This window comes from Drosophila melanogaster, chromosome 3R (genome assembly GCF_000001215.4).
Source record: "Drosophila melanogaster chromosome 3R".
NCBI classification, from domain to species: domain Eukaryota; kingdom Metazoa; phylum Arthropoda; class Insecta; order Diptera; family Drosophilidae; genus Drosophila; species Drosophila melanogaster.
This window is the reverse complement of record NT_033777.3, coordinates 26,959,817-26,978,150: the sequence shown is the minus strand read 5'-3', so window position 1 is coordinate 26,978,150 and position 18,334 is coordinate 26,959,817. Positions and strand designations below refer to the sequence as shown.

General features: G+C 43.8%; 3 protein-coding genes across 9 annotated transcripts; 2 read left to right on the top strand and 1 right to left on the bottom strand.

The window, feature by feature from the left end:
* Positions 1-272: 272 nt before the first annotated feature.
* Positions 273-11,221, bottom strand: CG5521 (uncharacterized protein). Of its 2 annotated transcripts, NM_001170277.2 has the most exons (8): positions 10,602-11,221; positions 8,356-8,466; positions 7,807-7,824; positions 7,328-7,499; positions 6,302-7,268; positions 2,175-6,241; positions 1,922-2,118; positions 273-1,862 (listed from the first exon to the last, which is right to left on the bottom strand). In NM_001170277.2, exons 1-8 carry the CDS (start codon positions 10,705-10,707, stop codon positions 1,606-1,608), a joined length of 5,895 nt encoding a protein of 1,964 aa, NP_001163748.1. In that variant the 5' UTR covers positions 10,708-11,221; the 3' UTR covers positions 273-1,605. The 2 variants fall into 2 exon arrangements, with proteins under 2 accessions (NP_001163748.1, NP_651516.1); NM_143259.3 differs by lacking the exon at positions 7,807-7,824.
* A 444-nt stretch (positions 11,222-11,665) lies between these two features.
* Positions 11,666-13,027, top strand: Gr97a (Gustatory receptor 97a). 2 transcript variants are annotated; one of them, NM_176570.2, is made up of 2 exons: positions 11,666-12,716; positions 12,774-13,027. In NM_176570.2, the coding sequence occupies exons 1-2, from the start codon at positions 11,679-11,681 to the stop codon at positions 13,005-13,007; spliced, it is 1,272 nt and encodes a 423-aa protein (NP_788747.1). In that variant the 5' UTR covers positions 11,666-11,678; the 3' UTR covers positions 13,008-13,027. The 2 variants fall into 2 exon arrangements, with proteins under 2 accessions (NP_788747.1, NP_001287551.1); NM_001300622.1 differs by having other exon boundaries at positions 11,666-12,722.
* A 306-nt stretch (positions 13,028-13,333) lies between these two features.
* Tsp97E (Tetraspanin 97E) lies at positions 13,334-17,087 on the top strand. 5 transcript variants are annotated; one of them, NM_170297.3, is made up of 5 exons: positions 13,334-13,508; positions 13,866-14,033; positions 14,631-14,993; positions 15,071-15,611; positions 15,700-17,087. In NM_170297.3, the coding sequence occupies exons 1-4, from the start codon at positions 13,449-13,451 to the stop codon at positions 15,143-15,145; spliced, it is 666 nt and encodes a 221-aa protein (NP_733176.2). In that variant the 5' UTR covers positions 13,334-13,448; the 3' UTR covers positions 15,146-15,611; positions 15,700-17,087. The 5 variants fall into 5 exon arrangements, with proteins under 5 accessions (NP_733176.2, NP_001138115.2, NP_001287550.1 ...); NM_001144643.3 differs by having other exon boundaries at positions 15,700-16,750; NM_001300621.1 differs by lacking the exon at positions 15,071-15,611.
* Positions 17,088-18,334: the final 1,247 nt, after the last annotated feature.

Sequence of the window (18,334 nt, the reverse complement as noted above, 5' to 3'; positions counted from 1 at the left end):
TCCCTTTCAGGGGGCGGGCGGGTGCGAACCACCCCTGAAAAAGAAACTACCAAAAACAGGAGTCAAGGCAATGACCTCTCCGGGCCGGGCCCATAAGTCTGGGTCACCTGGGAGACGCCAAATGAGTGTCAGTAGAGCGATTGCGTGTCCAGCTAATTACTAGCAAACGTTAACAACATCTGGCAAGCAGGAAAAAGAAATACAAGTTCGCAGCTGGAGCTCAACTCTTTGAAATTCACGTTATTTATTGTACGAAAAATACTCGATTGTTTCTCAAATAAATTAGTAAATTAATATACATATTAAATCGTAGTTGTAAATGTATGTTGTATATAATGCGTTACTTGGTGTTAGTTACAAATTTCACATAGCATTAATTTGCTTTTCAATTTATTGGGTTTTGTTTGTGTTTTTTTTTTTTATACAAAAATGTTTACTCGCTTAAAGTTAATTGTGTTAATTAGACTACATATTTCATAAAACATTTGTGCAACAAAAAGGCATTGCAATTAACTTTCAGTTGCCCGTTTTACATAAATACAAAATTAACATATCTCGGTGTAAATATATATAAATATAAATCTATCAATTTGATCAATTCGTTGAAACAATTCGCAGTGAAATACAAATGAAGAACATCCCTATACTGGTTAATAAATCATCTTGTAACAATTTCATTTTTACACACAAATAAAAGGCGATTGTTTGAACAATTTTAGTTACTCTGTTGTTTTGTTTTCCTTTCTAAGACTCACACTCCTAGTGACGATTGCCATCGACAGTTGATAGGGTTTTGGATAGTAGAGAATGCCTACAACTAGGCTACCTATACCTATACATATAGCTCGATTACATAATACTAGTAGTTGATGTTTTGCTTTGAATGGGCAGAGCAAGTTTCTATGTTCGAATTTTGATTATTCTTGCATTTTGTGCGTGACACTTAAAACGATTTTCGAATTCTTTGAATTTGCGTCTTGTGGCCAAGCGTAAAATGTGACATAAAAGGAAAGAAATATATTTATAATATTGAATAACAGATTGCTTTGGATAAACAGCGCAGTACAGTGATTAAAACTGAGTAAATGCGTAAAAAGCAATTGTTCAGCTAGCTGATAATCAATTTGCACTCGAATGCTTAAAGCTCATTAACTAAATACTCTTAAAATAGATCGAATGAATTAACATAATTGATTGCATAGATAACATAATTTCAAATTAGTGTTTGAGTGGACGCAAAATACAGCCGCATCGCAGGCGATCGGACTTTTGAATAAATACGTAAAAAGATATCATATTGTAACTAGGTAAAATTCGCAAAGCATTACAACACAGTGTTATATTGGAAATTAAATAGAGCGGATAGTAGTAGAGAGAAGCCTTCGACTGGTAGCCGTAGAAATAAATAGTTAAATACACTGATTGACTAAGCTGGAAACCGAAATAAATTACAACAACTAATATAGGAGGAAACGTGTTTCGCAATACTTTTCGTTTGCATTAGAACTCTCTGCATCTTTTCGGGCCTGGCTTGGCCCGCGGCCCGATTGGTGGGGAAGGGAATGGGTGCAGGTAGTACCAGGAATCGGAGGAAAGGGACACGTTTTATTTGAAGCGTCGCTGCGGCAATGTTGGGCTCTCGGGCGGCGTGTCACCGCCAGCTCCTGCGCCGCCTCCCACGGCGATATGCTGCAGCGAATGCTTTTTGGTCACGCTCTTGAACGGAGCCCCCAGTTTTCGAGGGCCACGCGGCGAAGCGGAGGACATTCCGGTGGCTGCCTCCATGGCCGCGGTGGATCCAGCTGAAGCCGATGGCGCAATCCCCATTATGGGCCCCGAATCAATCGAGGCTTGTACCCAACCTACATGAATAGAAATGTTATTATAGTAATGCTCTCCACAAGCCATCAGTTCAGCTTACCTTTGACGGAGGCACGATTGTGATCCAGCAATGCAGAAGCCAGAGGTGCGGCCGAGCTGCTGGCATTGGATTCCCTTAGTGTGCCCAGCGTAGACAGCGGCATGGGATTGTAGATGCGGCTGGCAAAGTCTTCGAAAGTGGTGCTCTCCTTGTACCGAGATGATACGCTATCCAACGACCGGTTGCGCTCCTCATAGCTGCAGAAAAAAGTCACTCAGCATATACAATAAAATAGCATATAAATTTAACTTACAATTGTTGGTAGAGCGGCAGGGCAGCGCGCTTCGTTCGACTGGCATTGATTGCGGTTGCCCGAATAAGAGTGGCCAAGCAGGCGCCACTTACCACGCTCTCGTTGGCCAATGGTCCAAACCATGGAACTTCAGGCTTCCTGTTCACAGTCACCCGGAACAAACCATTCCGCAGCGGATAAACCACAATCAGCACATCGCAAAACTCAGTGGGCAATATGTCCCGCCTGTAATCCCGATTGTGTTCGCTCCACACAATGTGAACCTCATCGTTGCCAAGATGCCGCGTCTTCAGTAGCATGGCCTCCGAAGAATCCGAGGGCATCCTGGTGGCCACATGGTAAACCACCTCGAGAAAAGGGGTAGCGTAATAGGGAGCTGTAGCTCCGCATCCTTGGCGTGGTAATCCGCCCAAGAAGCCGTTGTGTGTCTCCAGATCGATTTCCCAACCCAAGGCAGAAACGAACATCTCGTAGGTGCTGCTTCCACTCGTATTCCTAAGGATGCTTCCCTTATCTTCCTGCCCGGCGGCCACATAAATAACCGCCATTTTGTGGGTTTCCCGGCATTTTTGGAGATCAACGTTCCGCAGTTCTCTCATGAGTTTTTCGCTCCTCTGAAGCAAGTGCGTCCTAGACCGTCGCTCCCAGCCAGCTAGTCCCAAATGTGAAAAGAGCAGCCGGCAATATTGGAACGGCATCTCTGTGCGGGTTGGTAAGGAATCAAAGGAGGCTGTTGTGGAGTGCAGTGACCTCTGATCCGGTTGCTGCAGTGAGGAATTCGAGCTGGCGTGTCGCAATGCCGGCGATGGAGCCTGAGTCGAGTGGGTCACAAACTCCTGCTCCAAAAGGCGTTGATTCAGAATTACCGAAATGGCCTGAGCTTCTTGGTTTCCACTCAGAGGACTGGCCGTTGGAGCATTCAGCTGGCTTACAGTGGGTGCCACACACTCTGGACTGGTGTGTCCAATATAGGCCAACATATCGTCCAATTGATCCAGATCCGGAGCCATGTCCTTGGCCAATGGCAGCACTCCCGCCGGTCGGTGTCGCAAAGTGTGTCGAGGACTTGGTGTGTGTGTCACCATGGAGGTCGCCATGGAATCCAACGGTTGGCTATGTTGAATCTTTGGTGTGGTTTTTGGAGGCTCCTCCGCATTGCGCGGTTCTGAATACAAGATAGAAGCGTCCCAGCAAGCTTTTCCATTGAGATCCCTCATTAAGACCCGAACTTGCTTATCGGCTGTAACCAAGCCAGCGGTTATACCTCCACCGGGTAGTTTTAATGTTGGCAGCTCAATAAAACTGGCTACCAGACCAGAATTTAGCATGAAAAGCTGCATATTTTGGGCACTTACAACGGAAGGAAGCTCCACAGAATCGCGCCTCGTCTCCACCTGACCACCATAGGCGGCATTTCCAATGTCATCCTGCTCCTCGACCATGGAACTCAAACGAGATGCTCCGATTCCCATCGGAAAGTGACCGATGTGGGTGACCAAATGCATGGACACTGCTTTGGCACACAGCTTAATGGCTGTAATGCACTTCTGGATGGTCTCGGAGGTCTGATAGGTGGCTTCCGGCAGGCGTCCATCGCCTTGAAGATCGTCGTGTGCGATGTGCATATCAAAGTCATCATCGGCCGTCAGTTTCACTCTCTCATGACGCGGAGCACCGGAAGCAACTTGCAACAGTACCCTGAGCACCTGGAGCACTAGCGTATCACCTTGTTCGTTGAAGGGCGTCAGCATAATAGGAGCCGGAATAGCCATACAGAATTCGCCCAGGCACAACATCAGAGAAGTCAGCACCACTTTGTCGGAATCCTTAGGCTTGGTTACGCTTTGAATTTCCAAAGCTTTGCAGATGGCAGTGATGATTAGCTGGGGAACTCTTTCAATAGCCGCCAGTTGGCGTCCACGCTCGGCACACAACTTTAAGGAATCCACCGCTACAATGGCAATGGTGTGATGCTTAAACTGCAACGCCTGGAGCAGCACTTGTAGCACCTCCTTTATGCGCGGATTGTAGACACTGCTCGCCTTAGGATGCACATCCTTGTGATGCGGCACCGCTTGTTGAAAGAGGTTAGCCCTTCCGGAATTCGAAGCCGGCAGTGGCTGAGACAGGCGCATTAGCAACCACTGTCCGAGCTGAGAGAGTGCAATGCATCGTGCCTTGGCTGAAGGCTCTCGCCTGGCGCATCGCAGCACAATGTTCAGGATGTGATCTTGCAAGTCCGAACATTCCATAAGCTCAAACTTCTGCGGCGTGGGCTGCAGAACGGAACGTGTCAGCAACGAGGACGGATAACATAGCAGTGATCCCAGAAGAGCAGCAACTTCCGCTCTTGGTGTGCTCCTAGAGACCTCCAGAGAAGTCAGCAGTATAGCACTTGCATGGACCAAGTCCAACAGCAGCAGGGTGTGTCCTGGCAAAAGCAAACTTAGGAGCCTAGGCCCTTCTAGGTGCTTAAGAATTGCATAAATCAAGTCGCGATCCTCGCCAGTCAGCAGCTGATGGAGAGCATGATAGAACAAGGGCAGCTGTTGCATGTTGACAGCACCTTGAATCGCAAGCGAACAGAGCAATTGAAGGGCCCAGAGTTTGCCCTTCTTGAAAGAGCGATCCAGAGAAAGGGATCCGTAACACCATGGTGCCACGATTCCAATGGGTGGTACCAAAGGTGGCATCGGTTGCGTGTTCTGATTATCCGTGGATATTCCTTGGTTCTGCTTGATCTTGATGAGATTTTGCGTCATTTCTAGCAGATGCATAAACACCTGGGCGTGTAAATCAGCTTTGGGAATGCGATTAACATCTCCTAGAGCGCCAAGCATGCGTTTCCACATAATGGAAGTGGAATCTGGATGCCAACCCTCTGCTGAGCCTCCTAGAATAATACAGCGACGTCCGGAAATACTGCCCGAGTTACTGCCACTTCCGTAACTACCAGAATTTGCATCATCCAAGCTCGCATCAATCTGCAGTTGGGCATCCTTGATGGAGCCACCTTCAATTCCACTGCTGGCTGTGGGTGACGGACTCCTCGAGCCAGCTCCACTTTCATTGTCTCCTTCCTGGTAGCTATCGGTTTCCTCTGCATCACCTTTCCGCGCCAACGAATCAAGGGACATGGCGCGCCGCAAGTCCTGCGGATTAATGCGGTTCTCTGCGAGTTGTGACGGCTGTAGCGCCTTGGGCTTGGGAGTGGCCGCCCGTCGACGTCGTATCCTCGAACTACGAGCCGCTGAAGCCAGGCTTCCTTCGCTGTAGCTTCTACTTAGCATGGGAGTTAAAGGTATCGGTCGTGTTCCATGGCCAGTGCCTCCCTGGGATTGCGTGTGCTGGTGATGAGGTCGAGGGTGATTTGGAAGAGGCACCTGCGACGAGGTCTCCTCCGAGCGACTGCTACTCGACTCCGCCAGAGATTCCCGCTGTCTGTTCTGGCTAATTGCAGCAGAAGCAGCACTTCCTCCATTAGCAGCGCTGTTTGATCCCGATCCCTGCCAGACGCTGCCAATGCGACGTCTCTTTTCCGCGCGACTCTCAGCCACTCGATCCAAAGGTAGATCCAGCAAGTTTATGCCATAAGTGTATCGCGAGAACACACGCGTCAGAGTTTGAATCGTCTTATTCCATTCAATAATGAGCTCCTCGCGGTGCGTCAAAGATTGCAGGACATTTAAAAACTTTTCCCACAGCAGCACGTTGACAGGCACTTTGGTGTGCGCTCGTATCCATGTGACAATGAGAGTTTGGAATATAGCTGACCCTAGGATCCCGCCCAAAGTGGCACTCTTGTTGGTGCCACTTGGCAATGTATGCTGATTTTGGTGTAGCACAATTGAGGTCACCTGCAGTAAAACCATAAGCAGTTGCTCCCAGGTGCGCGTGTCCATTTCCGTGTTCATAACCATCGTGCGGTACACATTCAGCACCTTCTTGCAGATCTCCGTCTGCTCTTCCAGTGGCGTGGAGCGATAACTTCGCGAGCGGGTGGGAAAGCAGATGTTCAGGTTGGCCGTGTTCACCAGGAACACGTTTGCCGCATTGGTCACAAAGACCTAGAATAAAATATAAAACATTAAATAGGCAATTCAGTCAGGATAAAACAGTTTACTTACCTGTAACACATTTTGTCGGCCAGCTCTAACTACCAACTGATCTTTGGAGCCTGCAATAGCGCCCACATAAGATGGTGTGCGAAGTCGTTGACTCCTGGGAGTTCCACCCGCATTCGATGGAGGCGGTGGATCATCGTTTGGCTCCAATAGAAACGGTGGAGGCGTCTCGCCTGTCATCCAGTCGCGATAAACTGCGATGGCTGTGCGAATTGCTTCTATTTGCGGCTTCGAAGTGAAGTTAAGCAAAAACGCCTGACGATACACCTCGTGCACAAAGTTGATGTTCTCGCGGTTAACATATAACACATCCCGGACAATTAGACCCTGCTGGTAGCCGTGTAGACGCACTTGGTCCACGTCCTCGATGTGTAAGGTGCAATCCAATCGGTGGCTCAGCAAGCGCTCGTGGGTGAAACGTGATACCCAGTTGATTAAGACCACAACGCAAGAGGCCATTACCTCTTCCTTTTTGTTTATGGATCGCATGACGGGCAAATCCAATCGCGGATTGTAAATGGAGCAACTGACATCGAAGTTGGGTGAAAATACTGGTAGGAAAACATCCATAAATCGCTGCAGCAGGAAGGCAAATGCCCGATGATCCTTTTGTGCCCTATTATCCCGCCATCTTAGGCAGGCCGCCGTGTGCACCATGCTGTTTAGCAGTACCTCCAGGCCATCCCGTGGATCTGGTGGCGCTGATTTTTCGCTAGATGAAGGTGGCAACAGGGCAACGACCTCCGAACTCTGCACGGGATGTGAGAATGCGTTGTCGTGAAAAACGGAGGCCATCCCGCCGTCCGCCTTCATGTTTGGATGAGTGAGAAAGTCCGAGGCACTGAACTCTGTATCCGGACCGACCACACCTTTTTGGGGTACAATAAGACCAGGGATAAGGTCCGCGTACATGGCGTGCACGTAGCCTGGTGCGTTTTCGCCTAGTGTCTGATACCACAGTAAGAAGTATCTGAGGAAGGATAACTTGATTAGATTTCGTTTCGGATTGTACTTAAGGGATTGACCAACCTGACACCTTCGCGTCGCAGCTTGGGCGAGTTGCCCAGATGCAATAGTTTGGCCATGATGCGACTTAGGGAATGGCATTGCCACCGGCGGGCCAACAATTCCGGCAGAAGGCACAGGATCTTCTCCAGCAGCCATAGTGAACCGTCCAGTTCCTCGCGATGCGCCTTGTGCACTGTTTTAATAAATTAAAAGAGCTCTAATAGGTGAAAAGACTCCATTAGCAACTTAGAGATTCCTGCTAGCTATTTGGGATGCAATCGAAATGTCTGGACAAGCACAAGATGCAGAGAGAGTGGAAGAGAGAGATGTGCATATGGTGCAATTCGTATTCGATTCTGAGATTTCAAGCGCAAGAAGAAAGACCATGGGAAGTGGACACATATGGGTATGGTAGACAGAGTTCAAAAGCAAAGTCGCGGGGCGAAAGCGAATGCAGTTTGATGGTCAATTCAAGTCAATAAGAAACCACATAAACTTACCAATGTGAAACGGAAGTTCTGCCAGTTAGGGAATTTACAAAAATAGAGAGAGAAAAGGGGGTAAAATAGAAATAGATGAGGATTTCAATTTAGAATATCACGTTTGTTTTTTTATAACTAGCTCTACCAAAAATGGGACAAAGCATAAAGATTACCGAAACCCAAACAAGGCACAAGATTTAACGTCGTCGCTGTTGGTTTTGTTTAATTGCTGGAACTTAAAAGGTCTCAAAAGATACGCGCAAATTAACCAAAATTAAATGGGCCGAAAAAAAAAAACAATAATGTATTCTACGAGTCAACGAAGTGCAGATACTCTGTTTTTTTAACCAATTATTCAATTTACATCTACGAAAATGAAAAATATCAACATAAGACACATACACAATCACATTTTGGCATTGATCTAAGTTTTTTTTTTTTATACTAGTGTAACCTCTTTAAGCAGCAAATAAATAAGCTGAGAAAACCACATTTGCAAGAGTACAAAAGTACTGGGTTCACATTAAATATTCAGATCTGTGCTAATCGCAGAATAGCTTAATTTACCTTTTTGTTTTAGATTCGCCTCGGCTTGAATAAAGGTGTCGTAGAGTATGAAGTAGACATGACTGTAGTTGGTCTCGAACAGGCACTTCGATTCTTCTAGTTCCACATTATCTGAAATATATATATAAATAGGTCAACAATTGAGATAAGAGTTGCATATATTGGTTTAATATATTTCTAATAAGTATTAGAGAGGAGGGCTATCGACAAAACGGATTTCACTCTCTTTGAAATACACCTGATATTCGTAAGTAATTAACTTGAAACGATGTCGTTACATAGATAAGAAACTAATTAAACTGAAATATTACCAAATTGTAGACTTAGTTTTTCCCTGTAAAGCAGTGATAAGAAAATGGCGCCAGGGGGCAACAACCAAGATAGTGACGCAACATCAAACCCAGCACCTGTGCATGTCACTATTGATAAGGTCGCAAATCCTATCCAGACGATGGCGTTGGTTTCCCAACTTATCCATATAGCAAACCACGCATGACAATATGCCCACTAACAACCAGTAAATTGGAGGCCAGAAAGCTATTAAAAGTCGAGTTACGAAAAGAACACGTTATGATGGGTGCTCAGCGATTTGTGATGAATCAGAGAGAAGTTGGGGTCTGGTAGATGAAGGGTGGGGGGTTGGGTGTAGGGGGGTTCACTGCCATTGCCGGCTTGCTGTCATCAGCAAAACACACTGCAAAACAGAAGAAAGCTAAACAAAGAGGTAAAACAGAGTAAGAAACCTTTGAAACCGGTTTCAACAGAAGGCCAAAACGCAGAGAGCGAAGACGAATACCATTGCACAGAAAAAAAACAAAATAGAGAAGTCTATTTCGATTAAATAGAACTGAAGTTCTAGTGTATATTAAGATATTTGTATTAATATATCCAAAGATAGTCATTTGAAATAATTGAAAAAAGCTAATGTAACATTAATGAACAGCTTCTTAAAGTGGTTTAATTATATATTTTAAAACCATTACATGAGAAGAGTTTTGGTAACTTTTTATTACAGAAAATAAAAAGCTTTTTTCGGTGTTATTTTCCTATTGTACTGGTTAGAAAACTATAATTGGTAACGCAGCCATTGGTAAGAATGTCTAATGCGAGCAATTTGCCAAGGGACAATGGCAACTGGGCAGCAACAACAATAGGGAATAACAACAATAGTTCGCCGAAGGGTGGCAGCCAGGTGTATTTGTAATTTACTGTAGCGGGGGGCACCTGTTTGAAATTGTTCGCTGAGGTGACACAAAAAGAAAGCCACTGAAAAAAGGTGGCGAAGGTAGGAGATTGCTCATATCGAAACCAGTACTTGTTGTGCATTGTTCGTTTATACAGGCCAAATTCTGTAAGCCGAATCAAAAGTTGTAAGCATGTTTCATTAGAGAAGATAACATTATCCTAAGTAACATCTTATATTTCGTTTTAAATTAGAAGAATGCCGTGCCTGCTGTTTTGACTACTAAAGGGTGTATTTACATAAAATGTAAAAACATATTTAAATGACATTCATTATATATTATATTTTTTTGAGATTTGATTCATTTACAAATGAATAAGCTAAGTTTAGTCACTGTTTTCAATGTAAAACACGTACGGATATAAGCAGAAAATAAACAAATAAAGCAAGCTGAGTATTTTTGTAAATTGTGTCCGACCTAGCGAGTTCACACTGTAGCTTCACTTGTTCGCTTCTTTATCATTTAACGTGTTTCACACATTTTCGCTTGCCACATAGCGGAGCATGTGTAGATGTTTTTCTGTAATCTTTTTTCCGTTTTTGCATAAATTAATGTTTTTCCACTGAAAGAATGGGGGGCTTATGTGGGGTACACATCGCATATGTGGAGGTTCTTTGGTGCCCAACAGGAAATGGCCAGCACTGTGGATCCACTTTTCGCTGTTGTTGTTTGGCGGCCTGTGGGCAGAACGTCATTGAGAGCGGAGCCACCGTGGAACGAAAATGGTGCGAACGACGCCCACCGAGCCGAAAAAAAAGTATATGCATAAAAAATAAAGCCAACCAGTTTCATTGTTATTGCTATGAATGCAAATAAATTATGAAATAATTAACAGTCAACAGAACCGCCAACGCGAGACCTTGGTTTCAATGGGCAAATCCACGGTGAGTGGTTGGAAAATAGTTACATACTTTCGAAAAGGGTTTGTAAAATATGCCTAGCTTAAGTGAGTTACTTAGCATATGTTCGGATCTGGAGGGGAATACCTTAGGTTCTACTCACCCAATATCATGCGTAGGTGTCGCAGTCGGGAGGCGGAATCCTTCTTGGAGTCCTGCAACTTGGCCGTGGATTTCTTCACGTCGGCATGCGATTTTTTTGTAAACATTTTGCACCTTGTGTTCTTCGCCCCGCGCACTAACACACATCACACACACTCGCTCACTCACACTCGCACACACACTCACGCACATACAGGCACAAGTGCAGGCGGTATACACTTTCTATTCGCTGATTTGTACTGATTTTTCTCCGATTTTTTTTCTCTGCCTTGTTTTTTCTCTGGCTCTTTCGGCTATTTATTTATACGCGCACGCCAACGAAAAAAAACCAAAGAAAAAAACACCTATTGTCCAGCGGAGCGCCCCGGAGAAATTATTTAGCAACGCCCGCTCGGCGCGCGGAGGGGTGGTGCGGGGGCGTGTGTGTGGGTTTCGTCGCTTTGCGCTGCTGTTTATCGCAATTTCTTAAACTTATTCCATTGCGATTTATTCACGGGCACACTCGGCAACGCGCTTTTGCACTTGCAATCCAACGGCTGGCGATTTACAGCGCATTTTTCCAGCTTTCAGCGTTTATGTTTTCTTTTCCATTTGCGTCGCGTCTTCAGTTCTTTTCAGGTTCCGTTCGCTGACTGTGGTTCCGGTTCGCAGCAGTGCTGGCAGGTTCAACTTGACTGCACGGAACTAGTTCGCACCATGAACCAGTCGTTGATTTCAAATAGTGCGAATTATCAAATTTCTTAACATTACAGCTAAGAAGACGTTCTTTAATCAAGTTTCGTACAAATAAAATCATTGTGGTTTTTATTTTGAAAACATTACTAGTTAAGTTCATTACAACAACACAAATAGTCAAGGTATTCAATATTAAAATCTCACGCTTTAAAAATATCAAATATCAAACAATATAATTTTTATGTGAGGCTCACTTAACTGGCATGTCTGTGTTTCACACATAATACTTCTGTGATTCGTTGAACCAATATATTATTTAATCGCAGATAAGAAGCTTGGTAATTAAGTAGCCATTTGGCCAAAGTGACTAGCTTGAGTTCATCCCCAATTCATCCTCAGTACAATGCGATTCCTGCGAAGGCAGACACGTCGACTCCGCTCCATCTGGCAGCGAAGCCTTCCCGTTCGTTTCCGGCGAGGAAAACTCCATACCCAACTGGTCACGATTTGTCTTTACGCGACCGTTTTCCTTAACATACTTTACGGCGTTTATCTCGGCCGCTTTTCCTTCAGGCGCAAGAAGTTTGTGTTTTCCAAAGGGCTCACTATCTATAGCTTATTTGTGGCCACGTTCTTTGCGCTGTTTTACATCTGGAATATTTATAATGAAATTTCCACTGGTCAGATCAATCTTCGCGATACAATTGGAATATATTGTTATATGAACGTCTGCGTTTGCCTATTCAACTATGTGACCCAATGGGAAAAAACACTGCAAATAATTCGGTTTCAGAATAGTGTGCCTCTTTTCAAGGTCCTCGATTCACTGGACATTTCGGCGATGATTGTGTGGCGGGCATTTATATATGGCTTGCTCAAGATCGTGTTCTGTCCCCTTATCACCTATATAACGCTGATTCTATATCATAGACGCTCCATTTCGGAAAGTCAATGGACGAGTGTAACGACCACGAAGACCATGTTGCCACTGATTGTTTCCAATCAGATAAATAATTGCTTCTTCGGCGGCCTGGTACTTGCAAATTTGATATTTGCCGCGGTGAATCGTAAGCTGCACGGCATTGTCAAGGAGGCCAATATGCTGCAGTCACCTGTCCAGATGAATCTCCATAAGCCCTACTACCGGATGCGTCGCTTCTGCGAGTTAGCCGATCTTCTGGATGAGTTGGCTAGGAAATATGGCTTCACTGCCAGCCGCTCAAAGAATTACCTTCGGTTCACGGACTGGTCCATGGTGCTATCGATGCTAATGAACCTTCTCGGTATCACCATGGGATGCTACAATCAGTATCTGGCCATTGCGGATCACTACATCAACGAGGAGCCTTTCGATCTCTTTCTGGCCATTGTTCTGGTCGTATTTCTGGCTGTTCCCTTCCTGGAACTCGTCATGGTGGCTCGGATAAGTAACCAAACCCTCGTGGAGGTGATTGTCATATGATTAAAGTTTTGAAATACTTATAACGACTATTTGCAGACCAGGAGAACTGGAGAACTATTGCAGCGATTCGATCTGCAGCACGCCGATGCCCGTTTCAAGCAAGTGGTGAATGCTTTCTGGCTGCAGGTCGTCACCATCAACTACAAGCTTATGCCATTGGGCCTCCTGGAACTGAATACCTCGCTGGTCAATAAGGTATTCTCGTCAGCTATTGGAAGCCTGCTGATTCTCATTCAAAGTGATTTGACATTAAGGTTTTCTCTAAAATAATGTGGTTTGCATGACCTTTCAAGATTAAAAAGTATTTAAAAACACAGCGATTTAAATGTGGGCACAACTTTTTGAAAAAACCGCCTTAGCACAGAGTCAAAAAAAAATCTTATCGATAAGACTCATATGCGCGTTACTACTGATGTTTGTGTAAAACAATTATTTTGTTTTAGAACGTAATTTTAAGAAAATAAATTTAATTTGGTAACGAATTATTTAGTTTTTGTGTCTTTTGAGCATACTTTAAAGTCATAATGCGATTTCAAATATTCCGATAACACTGAAATAAATCAATCGACTCAGTTACTGGACAACTTATCGATATCGAAATCGATATCTATATTGAAAGTGAAAACTTCTGTAGACGGAATAAATTCAATTAGCTAAATTCGTTTTTAAGCAGTTTCTTTAGAATCCAGTAATAATAAACAATCATAAATCATGTGCGGCGGTTTCACCTGCTCGAAAAACGCGCTAATTGCGCTCAACATTTTGTATGTGGTAAGCGCAAACACAAACAACATGAAAGGAAAAACAACAACAGTTGTGCAAAGGCAAGAGCAGGAACAACAAACACGGAAGAGTAACAATGAATAAACGGCAACAGCAGCAACAACAAGAACCACATTGGAAAATGAATAATTTGATTTTGTATCATTTCGGTACATAAATATGTATTGATTTTCCTTTGCGGTGCCAGGTGCAATCTGCACGTGTGTGTGTGCGTATACATACCTTTCCGCCAATTGTTGTTGCTGCCCTCAAGACGAGAATCCTTGAGTCCTTTTTCATTTGCCTCCTTTCTTTCTTCCTTTTTTTTGCTTTGCCTGTGTGTGTGTGTGTGCGAGCGACCCCCAGATGATTGGATTCCTGCTGATTGGAGTGGGCGTGTACGCGCGTGCCGCCTCCATAGTGACCAACCTGCCGATTGTGGGCGGGATCCTGGCCTGCGGTGTCATCCTCATATGCATATCCATGCTGGGACTCGCCGGAGCCGTCAAGCACCACCAAGTGATGCTCTTCTTCGTATCCTTTTTCCTCAAAGCCTATCAATTTACAATATGTATATGCATATGTACATAGCAGGCAGCTACAGTCGTGGTCAATGAAATAGCAGCGCAAGAATATAGCATTAAATTATCAATAGGGTCTTTAAATGATAGTTAATCGTTCAAAATATGAAGCATATGAAAGCAGTGATCTAAAGCATCAATCACCATCAAATAGGTTAAAATCAGAGATCTAACTAAGATACTGCTTGCAATCATTTCTTTAAAGCTTAAAACACTAAATAGTTGGTAGCTTCATTGCAGGACCTTTTTCATATCCTAGCGCTGCTATTGTTCTGACCGCTATTGCGGCCCACCACGAAGGTCGTGGCATGTGGAACAATTAGCGTACTTAGACAAGTACCCACTTCCGCAGTGAAAGCGGGCCCGTAATGACTGAAATTATGAGTGGGCCTCAGTGGCTGTAGCTGCCGCCTCGCTTTTTGTGCTTCCATGACGTCAGCTGGAGGGTATCACAACGTGACCCCCAGTGGAAATATGGGAAAGCAAATGTTATATTTTGTAGAAGCACTGCCCGGTTTAGCCTTAACCTTTAGACTCTCCGCGGCTTCAGTACATGATCATTCTGTTCATGCTGTTCCTGATCCAGTTCTCCATCGCCAGTTCCTGCTTGGCCGTCAACTCCGAACAGCAGCAGCAGTTCGCCGAGCAAGGATGGATGACGGTGCCCACGGATTTGCGCAAACAAGTGCAGGATAGTCTGAAATGCTGCGGATTCAATGCCACCGCACCGAGCACAACTTCCGTGGTTCCCCCGTCCAATGAGCCCTCGTGCGAGCTGATCAATCAACAGTGCTGTGCCCACTCGTCCGAGCCGGACTGCCGTTGCGAACCATGTGGACCCCTACTGGAGGACAAGATCGACTATGCCTTCAAGTTGTGCGGCGGTCTGGGCATCTTCTTCAGCTTCACTGAGGTAATGCGCAAATAAACGCATATCTGATTTAAGTAATCAAATTTCCTATCAAATCAATCCCTACATGCTGCAATTAGTTCGTCGGCGTCTGGCTAACAGTTCGCTATCGCAATCAAAAGGATCCGCGGGGCTTGCCCAGCGCTTTTCTCTAAATTAGAAGCTAGTCGAGAGAGAGATAAACATTTTCCAGATACAGAAACATTCGAAAATTCTTTAGTGCATGTATATCTGCTCTGTCTCTGCTAAATGTTTAATGTTGCGATGAAAGATTTCATGGCCCTTGGGGCCGACATACCATACATATACAAGCATCCTTTATATTTATACCATCTACATATACATATATACATACATATATATTAAATCACATTGCCGCAGAACTATGTACGTAATGTGTTAGTTCGTAATTGATATACAACTTTAGACATATATACATATTATAGAGAGATATATATAGAAGGAGAGAGCAAAGCGTTTAACCCAAAAAGCAAGCAATCAGTTAAGAAACATATTTCCCTTTACTCTCAACACACTTTCTTTAACACTTTCGAAAAAAAATTGTACTAACACCTGACTGCCTACTCTTTGACTAAGCAAAAAACCAACTAGAGACCAAGGGTGAGAATTGTTTATATGCTGGCTTTAGTTTTTCTTTTAAATTCTATAATATCTGCTGAACACTGTTTAATTGATCTTCCTTCCACAGGTCCTGGCTGTTTTCCTGGCGCGTCGCTACCGCAACCAACATGATCCTTGCTATCTGCCCGCACGCGCCGTCTTTCCGCACGATTATTTATATTGAACAGGCTGAAAATACAACAAGGAAGTGAAACATTTTAGTCAAAGGGACGAAGGCTGAATTTTAATTCTTACAATCGCGTTTCCTAACCAGAATCGAATCCAAACTGGAACAAAAGATTACTCTTAATAGAAGGAGAAGGAGATGGTGGAGGAGTTATACATGTGCTCAACGCTGCTGCTATTAAGGATAATTTTATTTTACCATTCTACATGCTATAAATGCACAATGTTATTTAATTACAAAACCTCCATTGAGATTATGTTTAGATGTAATAATGTAATCTAAGTTTAACCGTTTAAAAGTCCTTAGTTAGCTCTTAATGCCTTTCTTTGCAACTCGCAACAATCATGAACGACTCGACGTGACTCGACCTCCACTCAAAACTACTGTACCACTACGAGACAAACATTTCAACAACCTGATCTTACTGTAGAACTAACAACCAGTCAACAATTGTAACTAGCAACGTAATAAGTATACATCAACCTATATACAAACGTAATTGCATTATTGCCCTCAAGGCGTATAAACAATACTCTAAATGTTAGCTGTGTGTTAAACTTTAAACTAGCGAGAAAAAATGCCCACAAAATAACAAAAAAAGAGTAATCCTCTATACATACATGTCAACAATTATACAAGTCTTTATGGATAAAACCCTACACATAAGAAAACTGCTTCTTCGAATTTTTCACTTCTTTTCCGCACTAGCTCGACTTTCTCTGCAGCTTATCCTTCTCGACTTTTGCCCTCGCCAAGCGCCACCAGCCGTCAAAAACAGATTGAAACACATCACACCCAACACGCTACTCCTCTACGCACACTTCACACTCACATGAAAATAGTTTCCTTTCCAGTTTCCTTTCGAGCGACAAGTAAACCATTAGATAATATTCTCTGTATTCTGTGCTGTGATTGAAGTAAATATGATCTTTAAAACAACATAAGCAAAACGAAAGCGAGTCTTGAGTTTCATTTCCCGCCTTTCCCCAAACCAAATTAATGAGCGACACTCCCACTTGGGAATTCGCGGTTGGGATATCATTAGCGAAGGGTCTCGGCTTACCACAGGCATCCTTACTTGCCACAAAAGGTGGCGGAATGGATGAGGGCTGTTCAGGTTGAGGAAGCATAGGAATTTGTATGATGGTGTTTTCCATTTAATATGGCGTACTCGTTCCTATGCTGAACTTAATTTGTCTATTAATTTTGAATTTGATTTATTTACTACTTTTATGCAATGTTTTGTTGAATGAATGTAAACTAACAAATATCCCATGCAGCAATAAAATGTTGTATATTATGTAAATTGTGTTTTTGATTTTGTCAAGTTTCTTGTTTATAAAATATTTTAATTTTTAACCATTTGATATTACAAAATGTTTTGTAGCTGCTTCTAGCGATTTGTACCCACAGCACAAATCGTGCCCGAACGCCATAATCATCATAAGCGCTGGAGGAGATTAACGCTAGCGCTTAGTTTGTCGCCTCTCTGGGCAGGAGTGAGGGGTGAGCCCAATGAGCAAGGTGGCCCACACACTCAACGAGAAAATGGCCAGGGAAGAATCTCACTCAAAGCTGCGTTGAATTGGGCCAAGTTCAACGCACTGCGATGCAGAAAATTTGTTTCTCTCAATGAGAAGAGAAGAGAGAGCTGTGCGCTTACGTAACGAGCACTCAGTCCAGGGGGCGGAAATCCAGGGGCGGCGTTTCCGCTTTTGCGTGTTGGAATGTGGGCGTGGTGGTATCCTGTATGCCGGGTTCGCCCCAGCCGCAAGTTCCTCGCCCCAAAAACACGCTTGTCTCATTTCTTGGTAGGCTTTGTTGACACTCGCTGCGGAAATGGTCAACAACAGATGCGACTTCGTCACATTTTCCTGCCTGCAAAGTGAAATGGAAATGGAAAATTCATCCAAAGTGTCGTGTCAACGAGGTGGGGAAACATCAGTATTTATTTGTCAAACAGATCAACGAAATGAACGTCTGTGTGGGAGGCTCTTGAGAGAAATATCCTGCAGGGACCCAGTGAATAAGAAGCAATGCACACTAAAAATAAAAATATCGATTCAACAAATGAAAATATAGTACATTTCTCTGCTTGTGTGCCCAATAAGCTGAAATTTTAAATAATATATTCGATTGCATACCTTGATGTCCTACAAATGTCGCTCAAAATGAACATTTACATGTGGTTTCAATATGACATACCAGCTTGAAAACTTTAGTTTTCCAAACATCCCTTTGCCTAAGCTAAATGTGATTGACCCTTTTATATTCGTAGTGCTTGACACGCGCCAGATATTAAAATTCCTAATGGCTGGGCTGGGTCCTTATCCCTAAATCCACCATATGCCGGGTTCTCAACTGTTGAGCCAACGTTGCGTATGAGCGATGTCTTGTCAATTGCGTGCCCCATGAGATATAAAACGATGTGATTCACGGCATAAAATACTGATGATTATTATTATGCAGTGGAATGGAAATTTCAGGGCATGTCTATTAAGATTTCTTTCTTGTCACTTGAATAGATGAACGTTTT

Bases quoted from the DNA above. Each gene is read 5' to 3' on its own strand.
- Tsp97E (NM_001300621.1), top strand. From the start codon at position 13,449: ATGTGCGGCGGTTTCACCTGCTCGAAAAACGCGCTAATTGCGCTCAAC. The intron at 13,509-13,865 runs GTAAGCGCAAAC...AGCGACCCCCAG, and splicing joins CGCTCAACATTTTGTATGTG to ATGATTGGATTCCTGCTGAT. The intron at 14,034-14,630 runs GTATCCTTTTTC...CCGCGGCTTCAG, and splicing joins ACCAAGTGATGCTCTTCTTC to TACATGATCATTCTGTTCAT.
- Gr97a (NM_001300622.1), top strand. From the start codon at position 11,679: ATGCGATTCCTGCGAAGGCAGACACGTCGACTCCGCTCCATCTGGCAG. The intron at 12,723-12,773 runs GTGATTGTCATA...GACTATTTGCAG, and splicing joins GTAACCAAACCCTCGTGGAG to ACCAGGAGAACTGGAGAACT.
- CG5521 (NM_001170277.2), bottom strand. From the start codon at position 10,707: ATGTTTACAAAAAAATCGCATGCCGACGTGAAGAAATCCACGGCCAAG. The intron at 7,269-7,327 runs GTTGGTCAATCC...ATCCTTCCTCAG, and splicing joins CTGCGACGCGAAGGTGTCAG to ATACTTCTTACTGTGGTATC. The intron at 1,863-1,921 runs GTAAGCTGAACT...CTATTCATGTAG, and splicing joins CAATCGTGCCTCCGTCAAAG to GTTGGGTACAAGCCTCGATT.